The 14,635-nt window shown below is 36.7% G+C and overlaps 1 protein-coding gene across 14 annotated transcripts in view; it reads left to right on the top strand.

Moving 5' to 3' along the window:
• CELF2 (CUGBP Elav-like family member 2) overlaps positions 1-14,635 on the top strand; it is a 549,658-nt gene that overhangs the window by 180,374 nt on the left and 354,649 nt on the right. For 13 of the 14 annotated variants that reach the window (XM_043498695.1, XM_043498655.1, XM_043498679.1 and 10 more), the window contains exon 2: positions 410-445. The exons of the other annotated variant lie outside the window; for it this stretch is intronic. Coding sequence is in view for 12 of the 13 variants with exons in the window: in XM_043498655.1 (XP_043354590.1) it covers positions 410-445 (36 nt within the window). In the remaining variant the exon portion in view is untranslated. The remainder of the gene's footprint in view (positions 1-409; positions 446-14,635) is intronic. 14 annotated transcript variants of the gene reach the window in all.

Raw genomic sequence — 14,635 nt, 5'->3', positions numbered from 1 at the left:
GAATGGGAAGATTCAGTCCTGAATCAGTGGTACTTCTGTAACATCACAGGGTCACAGATTTAGGATCCAGTAGCTGGTACAGAGATAGAAGGTGGGAGCTTTTTGCCATTGCGAAATGGGCCCACTGCTTGGTTCTAGCCCTGGAGGAAGCTGCAGGGTTGGAATTTAAAATAGCAATATAATTTTATGGATAGAAAAACTACACCTGGATAATGTAACAGTCAGAAACTCACACTAATAAAAATCTTTTGTATTGCTCTCCACCATGATGTATTTCCTGTTTGTTACATGCTTGTGCATATTATCGCATGGACATCAGCTCCACATATGGGGTGTGCGAGATCTTTGCCTTTAAAATGTTATAACCTCTGCAAACGCTAACCAATTTTCCCTTCGGTATATCTTACAGAGAGACTGCCACAGAGTTAGCTGGAACATTACCAAGGTAAGCAAGCTGTTCTAAACTAATCTGTATATCTGCTTCTGGTAGCTGCTGAAGGAAGCACCGCCTCTTGAGCCAGAACATCATTCTTTCATGTAGAAACCTGTCAAGGTGTGGGGAGGCAACATGGGTATATGGAGAAAACAGCACTTTGATTTGTTTGCCATACCCAGTAAAATGGCTGTAAAGAGCTGTGCCCCCCCCCCCAAACGGATCATTTTAAATCAACATGTTTAAACTGCTTTGAGGCTCAGCTCAGTTGGCTACCACCTGAAGAAAAGCATCCCAGATTTGGTTTCCTGCCACGTTCAAACTATGTATGTTGTAGGTGGTTTCGACGTTGCTTTGTATTTTATCAGTGAGGGAAAAGTCAGTTGTGAAGATCCAAATGTTCTTTCATTGGGAAAGCAGAAGAACCATATAGATCCGATCTTCCAACCTTTCAAAGAATGGGCGACAGAGAGACTACCTCCCTGTAGTCAGAGGAGACAAATATAAGGCTGTAATCATGGAGATGAAAATTATTCAAACAACTGAAAAAATATGGGGTGGCATTACATTTTGAATATCAAGGAACAATGCATGTGTTGTTCTTGCATCTCATTTCACCACAGCTTCTTTATTGAATTGCGTGGGGGTTTTTTTAACAAGCTTAGTTATTTTTCGGTGAATATTATATTGTAATTTGACATTATATTCATAATGAAAATATGTAAAATGCAAACCATGAAATCCTCTTTGCAGTTATAAAATCAATTTTTTAACAACATGGTGGTAAAGATATTTGACACATCAGCTATTTTTCATTCTAAGGCAGCTAAAAAAAACTGCTTAACTTTTTTGGAGGGTCATGTGAGATCCAAATGTTCATTCATTGGACAAGCAGGAGAACCACATTTGTTTATGGTGAGAACCATGGCTTGACTTAATTCCAACATATAGTAACAAGATGTATTTTTCCTTCATTTGACGGATATTTTTCTTTGGTTGTTTTCCAGGAATGTTTGCAGGTACACACAACCTAGTTGAATATAGCTAGGTCTTTCAGCTATCATTCTCTTTTTAGGTTTTCTGTCCTTTTATTATCTTCAAATGTGCAATGAAATATGTTGGTGCAATTTAACAAGGCATCTGAAATTCTGTTTATTATCTGGCTAATGATCTGTGTGGTACATGACACTTGGGGATTTGTGTTCTTTGTAGTCATAAAGGAATGCTTACAATTCTGCATCTGGGAAAAATGAAAATAGAGATTCAACAGCAGCTGACTAGTTAATCCTTGCTTGAAGACATTGGTATTTACTATGTTTCATAATCATGTAGTTGTGTCATTTTCCTTAGTTTTAAGGGTAGAGTATTTCCAATCTGATTGCACTGCATGTCATTAACTTAACTTTGACTTGGCATTAGTTGACAATATGAAGTGAAAATATGAAACCTTTGTACAGCAGAAGTGAATTCTACCCTGGTAGTTTTAAATGCTTTGAAGTTAAAATGAGAAATCTACACTAGGAGCTTGAGTAAGCATCCAGTTTCTATCTCACTGCTAATGGAAACCTAACTGTGTGTTTGAATTCTTGCCACAGCTGAAATTAAAGTCTGGTGGTAATATGTCACAAGTAGAAATTAGATTATATGAGCAATGTGCATGAGGCATTGTAATTGTATTATAAATATTAAAGCCAATGATCTTGTCTGGATTAAAACAAATGTTTACAGCTGTGTGAGTGTTGGCATTCTTCTTCTAATCTTCAAGCTTTTTTCTGGTGTGACCTGTCGTTGCTTTCGTTTCAGTAGTAGACTTCTTTGATTTACTCTTTATTGATTAGTTTTTGATATATTCTTTGTTCAAACTACAAATGAATACTTTTGATAATAATGATTCATAAATTTAGAACCTAACCCAAGAATTTTTTTCTTCTGTTGATGCTGATTTTCTTCCCAAAATGATTCATTTCAATAGACACAGTTTTAGGTATTGGGATTTTAAAAACATAAAAGAAATAACTGTTCTTTTGTGGATATTGTGCTATCCATACATTTGCCTAATGAGACAAACAAACAAGGCCACTCCGCCACAGTTCAGAATATTAAAATTTATTTATGTAACTAAATAGAGAAAAGTCATTACGTTTACAAATAGTCATAAGCATATACATGGTATAAATTGCTCATATCCTTTCCTTCATTAGTAAATTGGCCCAGAAGAATCTCTTCTTTAACCCTTCCGAGTGTATGGAAGTGTGTATATGTGTATGCTATGTATTTGTCTGCTCATGTGAAGGATGTCAGCATTTTCTGGGTTAATGGTGCCTCCAGGGGTTTTCTGGCTTTGTCAACATATTAAAAATAAATATTCTTTCCAAATTTGTACACAGATTAATTGGATTATATATATATATATATATATATATAAAAAAAGTGCATGCTCCAATTTCCCAGAAAAGAGTTAATAAATTAGGAAACCATGTTTTCTTTCTCTCCTGTCCTAATTAAGAGACTCATAAGTGTGTGTTCAAAAAGTAAAGGTAAGAAAAGAATCCCTGTTGAAACACAGGAGGGTGGGTTGTGTTTTTTTTTTTCATGTTGGCATCAGCCATCAAATGCTGTTGAGCATTTTCTAAATAATCATTTTAAATAGGAAGAACGTTTTCTTCTGATTTACTTAGCCAAAAGATTCATTAACAGATTTCATAAGTGCTTAGGGTCAAGATGGGAGAAAAACTGAGTTTTGTAAACTTCTGTTAGAAGGAAATTTAATTGACAATTTTGTGTTTGTAGAAAGATATAAATTAGAAACAAATATATGACGGGATTAACTGCAAGAACTTGATAGCTAGGTTTTATACTATGTGTCTTTTTCTTTCCTGGCTTATTTCTTTCGATATGTTTAGATAATACAGAATAGAGAGAGAATTGATTTTAAACTTAATGCAATAGATTCAACTTCATTATTTTATATTATATGAGCCCATGGATTTTTGTTTTTCTAAGAAAGGTTTTCTATGTATAACAGCACATCAAAGAAAAGATCTTCATAATATTGTTAGGTTGTTCATTGCATGACCTATTTAGAGTACTCAGATTATTCTTGTTGTAGACTATATAATTAAATTTTAAATGGAACATGATAAAGAAATTATACTGGTGATCTCCGGAGACTTGAATACCCTATTTGGCTCTTTACAAGAGTGTAGCAAAGGCATATTTTAAAATTTAATAAAGGTCTGGCCTCATTTTTTTTCCTTTTAGATTTTCTAGAGCTGCTGTGCCAATCCTGTTCCAAAGCTACTTTTGCAGATCTATACTATGTACATGTTACCTGAAATAACAGATCAAAATATAGTTCTTAAAAGCATGTTTATCTTGACTTGAGAAATCCGTTATTTAAGCATGATACAGCAAAGCTAATCAATCAAACTAGTCTCATAAAACCTACAGTGCCTGAATTGATACCCGTAGAAAATTGGACTTCATCTTGTTTTGGTAACATTTGTGTTGTCCTTAGAACTTATCCAGCAAAAGAGGTAGAGTATTATTTTGGAGCAACAGGCATTTTGCAATGTAGACTGCCTATTCTCAGAGCATAAATTGCACTCCATGAGGGGGTCAAAGAGACAAGACAGCACAGCCAAGGAACAAATAAGAATACTTGGCTTCCACATCTAAGGAGCCTTTCTCATCTCTAGGGTAAATAAAACATGTTTTCTAACCTTCCATGATTTTTTTTTATATATCTTTAAAGAGAAATAATTTGTATAAAATCCTATATTTTAAATATTTATCTCTTTACTAATATACTAATAACAGCTTAGGTTATTACTGCTAAAAGAAAATTTAAGATCTTATTTACTTGCTATGTTTTGTGCTGCTGGCTTAATTTTGCATTTCATTCATCAGTACTTGGGAGAATGAAGTGAACCGGTCACTTCCTGTACTAACCCAGGGCTCTTGTTTGCATTTCCAGAACTCCAGGGAAAAGTGTAAAATGCCTGTGTAAATGAAAGTAAGAATAGATCCAAGAGTTGTTGTTGAAAATTGATCAAAATTTGGGTAAGGGGTTTTTTTTATTACACTATGCTAGTAATTGGCCTCTTCAAAAAAAAAAAAAAAAAAAAAAAAACAAAAACAAAAAAACAAAAAAAAAACCACCATCTGCATTAAAAATATAATAGATGTTAAAATACAAAGCACCTAAAGAAGACAGGGATGTACAGTATTAAATACAGACTATTAACCTGTATTTTGAGTTCTGTGACTGTATGTGTGTCTAAACAATATATATGTGATCAGCTAAAATCAAGGTTTAGAGTACGTTATGACTTTGAATTTCTTGGCATGCATTTGGGATTTGTGTGTAAAATTTTCCAAAGGTGCACAAGTCCCATTTTCAAAAGAGAGTTGCTCATTTATGCACAAAGTCTCACTGAGAACCAATGGGATATAGGCTACTAAGTGCCTAAGTCACTTTGACAATGGAATGTAGGCTCTGAAGTATGCTTCAGCTGAAGTAGGCTTTTGAAAATTTTACACGCAACTTCACTCTTGAAATATAATACAGTTAGGCTTTTATCTAAAGGGAAAAAAAATTGACAACCCACCATATGACAGGCAAAGTGAAATCTCTTGATTGCTAATTGACAGCCATTTTTATGGTACCATTGTGTTATGAAATGATCTGTCTTCCAAGGAGCTAAGTATACAAGACTTTGAAACATTACTGCCTTGACAGACATAATCCAGGTAACTGCTTGTAAATTCTGGGTGAATTATAAAATCTGTGTGGCTATTTCAAATTAGTTAATAAAACATCCATGAAGATTTTAATGAAAATATCATCATAAAAAGGAACATTTTGTAATAGTAGTAGCAGAGAGTTGATTAAAGGCCTCCTTGAGATTTGTATTGTCTCGCTTCCATTAATCCATACAAAACCCGGTTTATAGGATCATCTTCATTGCATGTCACTCCAATTGTACTACCATGCCCTCCCTTTACATTTTTTCACTGATTTTTAAACAGCATCAAGTTCAACCTTCTTTTCTTTAAATTCAAGAACGTCCACAACTCTGAAATTCTTTGCCATTCATGTCTCTTATCGAGACACCCTGTGCTCTGCCAGTGGTACCAGTCTTGAACGCCCATTGTCTGCTTCTTCCATATATATCTCTCTGCTTTCTTCTACTCTGCCTTTATCCATGAAACCCTGTATAGAAGTTATCCCACCAGTTATTGGGCTCAATACAGTAATTACTGGTGTAATTCAGGAGCTTGGACTAGATGCTCATGATGCCTTTAAAATCCATTAATTAGTTAGTTTCCTTTTCCTCCTGCATATCCCTTCTCAAGATGCCCATCCACTCTGATAGGTCAACTATGATCTCTAGGTTGGTTGGCAATTGGGAATAACTGATATTGATTATTTTTATTTCAAATTATTTGGATCCTTTCAGTTGTGCCCATACTAGTCTCTGTGAAAACATGATCTTATTGTTTACCTTGTCCTCCTTCCCCACTACCTTCCTACTGTTTGTTTATGCTCTCTTTTTGTGTGTTGTTTCAAACCACCTTTTCAATTTTAGGATGCTCAATCTGTGACACATTATAAAGGCAGGGTTTTCAGAGGGAAGGTGCTCTGCACTTTCTGAAAATCAGATCCTTTTAAGACCTCTCAAATTGGGCATACAAAAATGGAGGCTTCCAAAATCTCTAATCACTTTTGGAAATCTTGTCCCTAATCTTTCAATGCCTAAGTTCCCCATTTGTGAATGGATACTTCCTTTGTCTTGTTTAGTTAGCTTTAGGGAAGAGACTGTCTATTACTGTGGATCTAAATGGCACAACAAAGCCCTGATTTTGGGGGGGGTCTCCAGACACTACTATAATACAAATAATAAATAGTAATTTCTTTGCTATGGCAGAACACTTAAGTTGATTTATTTGAAATGTACAGTGCTTTTGAACAAATTATACCAAAGTTATCAGTTAATTTTCTGAAATTTTTCAAGTAAAGCTCCAACAACCTTAATAAGTGAGTTGAATATTTGTTTGTTCAGGTACATACTGAAACAATTTTATCTTCATTCAAAACTATTTTTTCAGATGAAGTTAGTCATGAAACGCATTGATTTATATGGTCCTATGAAATTCACCATTTGTGTAATGAAAATGGGCAATTTTCCATTGAGGAATAAATAGTATTCTTCATAATTCCTAATGTTGTGTAGGATCTGATTCATTTCTGAAGAGGTATTTTTAAAACCAACAAAGGAAACTGTTTGCAGATTAAAATAAAAAAGGACAGAGGGTGATTTACTATCCAGGTAAATTTTCTAGTGATCATTCCAGGTAAAAATTTCAAAAGTGCCAAAGTCACTTAGTGCCAGATTTAGATGCCTAAAGATGCAAATAGGCCCTTTGGGTGATCTTGAAAATTCCACTGGCGCCTAACTCCCCTAAATACATTTTAAAGTCTGGCACTTAGCCTCCCAACTTACTTGAAAATTTTACCTTCCATCTTCAAAAGTCCTCTGACCAACAGCCTAGGTGTTCTGATGGTCATTGGCAGGTGGTGAAAGTAGTTGTTGATTCAAATGATGGGTAATTTGATAGAGTAACTATCTCTCTTACTTGAATAAATTTGGTTTCACATCATCTCCAAGAGTCTGGTAGGTGTTATCCACATTTTACACTTAGGGAGCCAGATTTACATTCATTTTTATTCATCTATCCCAGACTCCTAGGTACCTTTTTAAACTTATGTTTAAAACTATAGCAATCCAAAGATATTCAGTGCTTTGTGTGGCAGAAATGAAAAGAACTCAGCTGATCACATTCCTGAGGGTGAATCCCAAGATGATGATTTTATTTGTACAATGCCTGAAGAGTGTGAAGTGCTTTATAGAACACATTAAATACATTGTCCCTTTTTCTAGGAGGCCTCATAGCCGAATTTTAAGGCAAGGCACTATGAATGTGAACGCTAAAAACCAGGGAGAGAAGAAAAGAGAATATTTGTGAGTGTTAAAATAGTAAGACTGAGTGGTTACTTATCTATGCTTCTTAATGGTACCACTTTTACTTGTCTTACTACTTTGTTAATGTAAATGTACGCTGGGCTATGGAGAACTGTTAATGAACATGGGATTAATATTTCTTGGCTTCTCACAACAAGGGAGCCTTTTTAAAAAGGCTGAATGATGAGAGGGAAGGAGGCTTAGCAGAGTGGGATTTGGAAAGTCATTCCATGCATAGGAAACAGCATAGAAGAATATGTGGAAAGTGAAGGGTCAATCCTTGCTTTCTCCAACTAGGCCCCCATTCAGCAGGGTCAATGAGATCAACAGAAATACTCATGTGTTTAAAGTTAGATGCAAGCTTAAGCACTTTGCTGAATCAGGGCCCTAGTGCTCAAGCTCACCCAGAATAGTATTCTTTAGAAACTTGGTGCTGATGATGAGGCTTGTGTGAGTAATTTTGGGAATAATTTCAGACCTAGATATAGATTTGGAAACTAAATATTAAGGTAAATATCTGAGGTTGGTGCAGAAAAGAAGGCTAGCAATTTAGGTCAAGGAGAGGATTCGTTAGTATGATCGTGTAGAGAACCTTTCATTTCTAATCTATCCCTGGTAAGAGTTTATACCAACTGATGGCTATTTGACAACCTATTTGAAATGAGTTGGTGACATCAGTCCATTTATTTACACTCGCATCACCTTACAATGGTCAGCCGAGACCAGGAGTAAGGCAAGTTGATGGACAAATGGAAGAAGTTTGCATTGCCGCTCCTTGTGTAGTAGATAAACATGAGACTTCAATCTAGCCTCTTTTCTCAGCAGTGCTTTTGCTCATTTTAATGTACACAAATCAACTTTATTTATAAAGTCTAATAATCAGAGAAGCAATGTAACAATTATTTTAATTCCAAAAGATCCTGCTATGAATTATGTACAAGTCTTTAAGAATTCTAAATAAAATATTTAAAAGATCAAAAGTGTAATACGTCTCCCCAGTGTTCAAGGTTAACAGCCTATATTTCATCTACATTATATTAAAAACATTTTTATTGGAGTCTATAAATGTTAAATGTTTTTAGGAGACAATGATCATAATGGAACTGAATGCAAAACTGTGGACAAAGTTTCAAAGCAAAAATTAGTGGGTTTTTTTTTGCATGTTTCCATTTTTGGATGCCAATTTGAGATATCTCTTAGCGTCAATGAGAATACTCACATGAGTAAGGGTTGCCAGGATTGGGTCCTTAGGTATCGCCACAAGAGCAAGGTAACAAAGAAAATAAAACAAGACAAGGTTTTAATGGGGCTAAAACGCACACATGCCAGGCCAGATCTTCAGCTGATGGTATAACACTGGTGGCTGTAATGGTGCAATGCCACTTTAAGCCCATTTTTCCTTAAATTGCCTGTGACTCCCAATAGGCTTTGCAATAGGTTGCACGCACAGCGTTTCTACCATAGCAAAATGAAAACTTTGCAATTAGATTATCATGCAATATATTTTTCATCCAGACATTGGAATCTTTACAAAATTAGTGTAGCTTTCAGCTGGGAATATTTATTTGTCAGCACAGGAGTTGCGCTGTTTTGATCAGGTCTGAGTTGCATTTGTTTTACTTATTTTGAAGTTCATGGGAGTATGCTGAGGAAGAGGCAAGAGACATGGAGGGGAAGGACTCGTATCTCATATGAGAACAAAGACTTTGCCACCCAACATTACTCTAGCCTCCGCTCAACGTTCGCTTCTTGAGATAGAGAGAAATAAGACTATCTGCACTTTTTAGATCTCAGACCCGCAAACACTGATATGCTTAACGGATGTCTGTTACTGCTCTTGGCAGTAAGATTAAGCATGTGCATGAAGGCTTGCAGCATTAATTAGTAGTCAGACCTTTCTTTCAATGGACACCTCTTTCGAGTCAGGATAGTAAAGCAATATACACACATAAAAACTAAATATTGGGCCACATTTGATTTGGCAGTGTCCTTTGAAAAGATACTGGCTGGGATTTTTTTAAATGTCTGACTAAAATTTAGGCTCCCGCGTCTGTACTGAAAACCCCCCAAAAGGGGTTTGATTTTCAAAAGTGCTGAGCACCAGCAGCTTCAACTGAAGTCCAGTGGCCGTTGCAAGTGCTCAGTGCCTCTGAACCCCAGGCCATTAATTTAGGTGACTGCTGGGGGGACTTTCAATGGCACAAATGTGAGTTAAGGGCCCAACTGCCAGTTGCACTTTTAAGAATCCCTCCGCAGGTTTGGATCCAGGAGCCTGACTTTAAGGATCCGTTTTTTAAAAATCTCGGTTGATGAAATTGGCTGCTATCACAGGCAGGTGCTTATGCCAGCAGTGATTTTTTTTTTTTTTTTTTGTCTCACTCAGTGCTGAGTTTTGTTTCATGATCACATGATATGAGGGACCAGAAGTTTTGCTGCTAGGAAGTTTTATTTAACAGCAATGAAATATTAGTATTCATGTCATGAATAATTGAGTCCCCAGATGTTCTCATTCTGTATCAATGACTGTGGACAATGACACTAGATAGACTGGTTTCAGAGCAGCAGCCGTGTTAGTTGGTATCCGCAAAAAGAAAAGGAGTACTTGTGAGACTAAAACATTTATTTTAGCACTGATTATCACTACAGAACGTCCCCCATCCCTCCTTCCCCGCCCTCCTGCTGGTAATAGCTCACCTTACCTGATCACTCCCATAACAGTGTGTATGGTAACACTAATTGTTTCACGTTCTCTGTGTATATAAAATCTCCCCACTGTATTTTCCACTGCATGCAACCGATGAAGTGAGCTGTAGCTCATGAAAGCTTACGCTCAAATATCTTGACTCTAAGGTGCCACAAGTACTCCTTTTCTTTTTACTAGATAGACTATGACAGCATGAATTGGTTTTGTTTTTGTTTTTTTTAACCTGTAAAGTGGCTGTGGCTTTTTAACTGGTTACTAGGAATTGACGTTGCAGGCATTGCAGTTGTAAAAAGGGCTTTTTCATTTTCTTGTAGAATAAATAAAATAAAAATTACAGAAATAGCATTTTTTCTACCTGCTCCTAACCAAACTGAAATAACAGAGGTGTCTTTGATGTAACCATTGAATTTGTAGAGGCTCTCAAGATAAAGATTGCTGTTTTAACACTGAATAACCAGAATGTAATAATAAAAATAATTGCTTTAGCAAAAGGCCACCTGTTGACTTTTTCTTGGGGTTTATGTCCAAAATATTGATTTTAAAAAATAGCACAGAAGGGAAGGTTTTGACCCTTAGAAGTATATGATTAAATGCAGGGAAATAATTTTGTATTTACTTTAAAAATAAGTGAAGCAATACACATTAACATGTCTAAACCTGCTAATCATGGTCCTTACCACTAGGGAGTGAAATAGTTAAAGAATTACTCGTACGGCACCTAATGTACTGTGAATACAGCATATATGCCTGGATTGCTAAATTGTTAAATCGCACTGAATAATTTCTCTAATAATAGAATAGCGATCACATCTTCCATCACAAGGAATGCATGGCTCTGTACAAAACGCAGCCAGCCCAGGAGGGATGGTACCTCATGCAATAGGTTCATAGCATGCCATCTAAACTGGAGAAATGGAGAGGAAATGTGGAACTGTGCTCGAGTCAAAGAAAGTTCATGTGCAGTTAGAAAAGGAGTACTTGTGGCACCTTAGAGACTAACAAATTTATTAGAGCATAAGCTTTCGTGAGCTACAGCTCACTTCATCGGATGCTTATGCTCTAATAAATTTGTTAGTCTCTAAGGTGCCACAAGTACTCCTTTTCTTTTTGCGAATACAGACTAACACGGCTGCTACTCTGAAACCTGTCTTCATGTGCAGTTGTCATCCTACTGGCTGAATAAAAATAAATCAATAAATAGGCTCTTTTATCATTAACCTCGCCTATTCAGATCTATTTTCAGAGACGTTTTTGAGTTCTTGCTTTTGGAGTTCTCCTTTACCTTTCTGTCTTTGTGAATCTGGTCAACATTGCCAAAGTGTATGTGAAATCCGTGTGAAGGACAGTTGCTGAGACTTTTAATCAGCATTTTAAGGCTCAGGTTTTCTTAGTTAAAGAAGCCAAGGCATGATAAAGCTCTTATTTAAATGTTTCCCTCTATTATAGTATGGAAACTGTCTAAGGAAGCTCAACAGTTATATGATTCGAGCAAAAAGCAAATATGCCCCCCAAAGGGATAGTAGACATGCAGAAGTGGGAGAGGAAATTCTGTAATAAAGAGGCCTTCAGTCAAACAGCAGTTATACATCTGTCTTCTCAAAAATTGAGAGGCAGAGAAGATTGCTGTGGCTTAAAGCTGACATTGATTAGCTCTAAGTTCTGCATAAACTCGGCTCATAATTCCATTCTCTCTCCAGTGTCTCAATTTTATAGAACCTATATAAACCTGTGATGATGTGTCTGAAAAGGGAGTGAGGGTGGCAGATGGCAAAGTTTCCATGGGAGGCAGGAGGAAGCATACTTTGGGGACTGCATAAGTTTAACTCATGTACATTGCAACTGCTTCCAGTGGTCTTAAACAGCTATCGGAAGTGAATGAGAGAATTGGCTTCTACTTTGTCATTGTTGTGCCTTGGGAATGATTGACTTCCTTTTGTGGCTCTATCTGTTAATGTAACATAAATGGAGAGTAATTTCACATCATGAACCTGATGCCAGGAACATAACTACCATCCTTGACATCTGTCTAGTTGAAAAATCGGAACTCAGGCAGATGTTGAGAATATGGCACTCAAATCTGGATGGCTTTTTGGATATATGTTATAATTTGGATATTATGCAAATTACATTTTATTATAGCATACTGGCAAATTTGCAGGGTGTTATTAACAGATGTTTCACTGTATGAAATATGTGGCAGGAGCTCTAGGTGTACAGAGGAACATACAGCATAAGAACAGTTGCCAAACAGTATAAGAACAGTGGTCCATGTAATGCAGCATTCTGTCTTCTGTGGTGTCCAGTACCTGCTATCGCAGAAGATGGTGCATGAAACTCTGCAGTAGGCAGTTATGGAATAACCTTCCACAGGGCAAACTTCTTCCAAACCCCCATTAGTTGGAAGATGATGTATGTTCTGCAACATAAGGGTTTATATACCTTCAAAACCCCCTGGTGGTCTATTAATCCTTACAGTTGTAACTTTGGATGATGTTCTCTATCAGTATGTCCAATCCTTTATTTTTTTTAATCCAGTTTTCAATGGTATCCTTAGAAATGAGCGCTACAGGATAATTATGTGCAACATTTTTTTCTTTTATAGGATTCAAGTCTGCTGCTTTTTCCATTTCCTTGAATGTCCCCTTGCTCTTGTATTACGAGAGAGAGAAGCAGGTTCATGGTCTTTTTAAATAGTTTGGCTAGACATCAGAGTACTGTATGGACTTCGACAAAATAAGAACAAGCCCAAAACTCAATTCTCACCTAAGCAAAACCACTAAATTGGGCTGGAGAAATTCCCTTTAATTCTTTGTTTTACTTCCTGGCTTCCCCCAGGATTAGATCTGGAAGTGTCTAAATACAGTAAGAAGCTAATTTCAAGGGGCTGGATCATGTGGTTTAATGTGTTTGTTGTGGGGTTAACAAACAATCTTCAAAACTGCAATGTAAATAGAGTTATTCATTCTGAAGAGTTCAGGGGCTGGTCTATACTATAGAATTTTGCTGACATAGGTATGTTAGTCAGGGATGGGAAGAGATGTGATCTCTGGCTGATGTAGCTGTGCCAACAGAGGTGCCTAGTATAGACACAGTTGCACCTAGAAAGCTGACTTTTTACTGGTATAGCTTGTTTCAGTTGTGGAGTGTGATTTTACTATACTAGTACAAAGCACAGCTTGCTGGTATAGTTGCTTCCAAAGTAGGAGTCCGTTGCCGATATAGCATACCGATATTCCTATACTGGTAAAGTGCTTCTGGTGTACACGTGACCTGAGTCATGCCCTCTGCTTTTCCTGTTGTCCCATTCTTTTGATAAGGAACTAGTCTTGAAGCAGTGGAGGTGGTTTAAAAAGTTGTGTTTTATATGTTAATGGTGACACAGGGAAACACGGTATTGTGACATCCAAACCTAGTGTCATTTGCAGAGTAAAAATCCTGACAAAGTAACGCACATTCAGGCCGTATTAGCTTCAGCTCTAGAGTTTCTATGGGGCAGCAAGTGAAGCTAGCAACATCCTGCACAGGCTGTCCCTGCACTTGATGTGGTCCAGGGGTATTCCCAAGCTGGTGGGGCATGCCTCTACTCTTACACCATGGGTCTGCTGCACATACTTCTGGTAAGGTTTTTAGTTAAGCAAACAGAATTGTTCTGCTGAATTATATATGTAATGGGCTAAGGCAAACTTAAGGGTGTTCTTTAGAGTCAGAAGATGGCTGGGAATCCGATGTACTTTTAGACCATTTTAATTAGTACACATTGAGAAAACAGTATTTTGCTCATCCTCCTTTCTCCTAGCAATGGCACTGTGACCACCTTATTTTATGGCATTAACCACACCTCAGGAGTCTGCTGGAAATTTGTTGTGTTTATTTATTGAGGGGCTTGGCATTTCTGGTTCTGCTGTTGTAGAGAACCTGGACTGGAACAAATGTAAAATAATGGTAGAAAAAGAACATACAAACATCTCTGAACTTTACAGTTCTGATGAGGTTCAGAACTTCACCGCCAGATTTACTCCTAAAGTGAGCTGATCAAAAATCTGGTCAGAATCTCCCAAAGTTTCCATGGAGTATAGATTTGGATTTGACGTGTGGACTTGGGTCCAATTCTTCGTGTTAAAAATCAAATAGTAACTCAATATCTACAAGAAGCTCAATTTTTTGACGATTTCTAGAAATTGGCAATGATTCTTGGTGCTTCTGAATACATTCACTTGTCCCTCTCTGCTACTAGGTCACACACGGTAAACTTTACAAATTTGTATTTAAACGTGTCATTGACTGAGCATTGATCCTTGCAAGGAGCATTGTTCAGAAATGCAGAAGGCCTGTACTGAAACAAAAATGAAATAAAAAGAGAATCCAGACTAGATATCCGCATTTATCTTTTTGATAGCACAAAAGAAGAAAAAAGAAACATTGAACTTCTTTAGGACAGGGAAACCTTTATCCTGTTTTTCTCCTAGACTTTAT

Source organism: Dermochelys coriacea, chromosome 1 (genome assembly GCF_009764565.3).
Source record: "Dermochelys coriacea isolate rDerCor1 chromosome 1, rDerCor1.pri.v4, whole genome shotgun sequence".
Taxonomy (NCBI): domain Eukaryota; kingdom Metazoa; phylum Chordata; order Testudines; family Dermochelyidae; genus Dermochelys; species Dermochelys coriacea.
The sequence above is the reverse complement of the archived record's forward strand: the minus strand, read 5'-3'. Positions and strand labels throughout refer to the sequence as shown.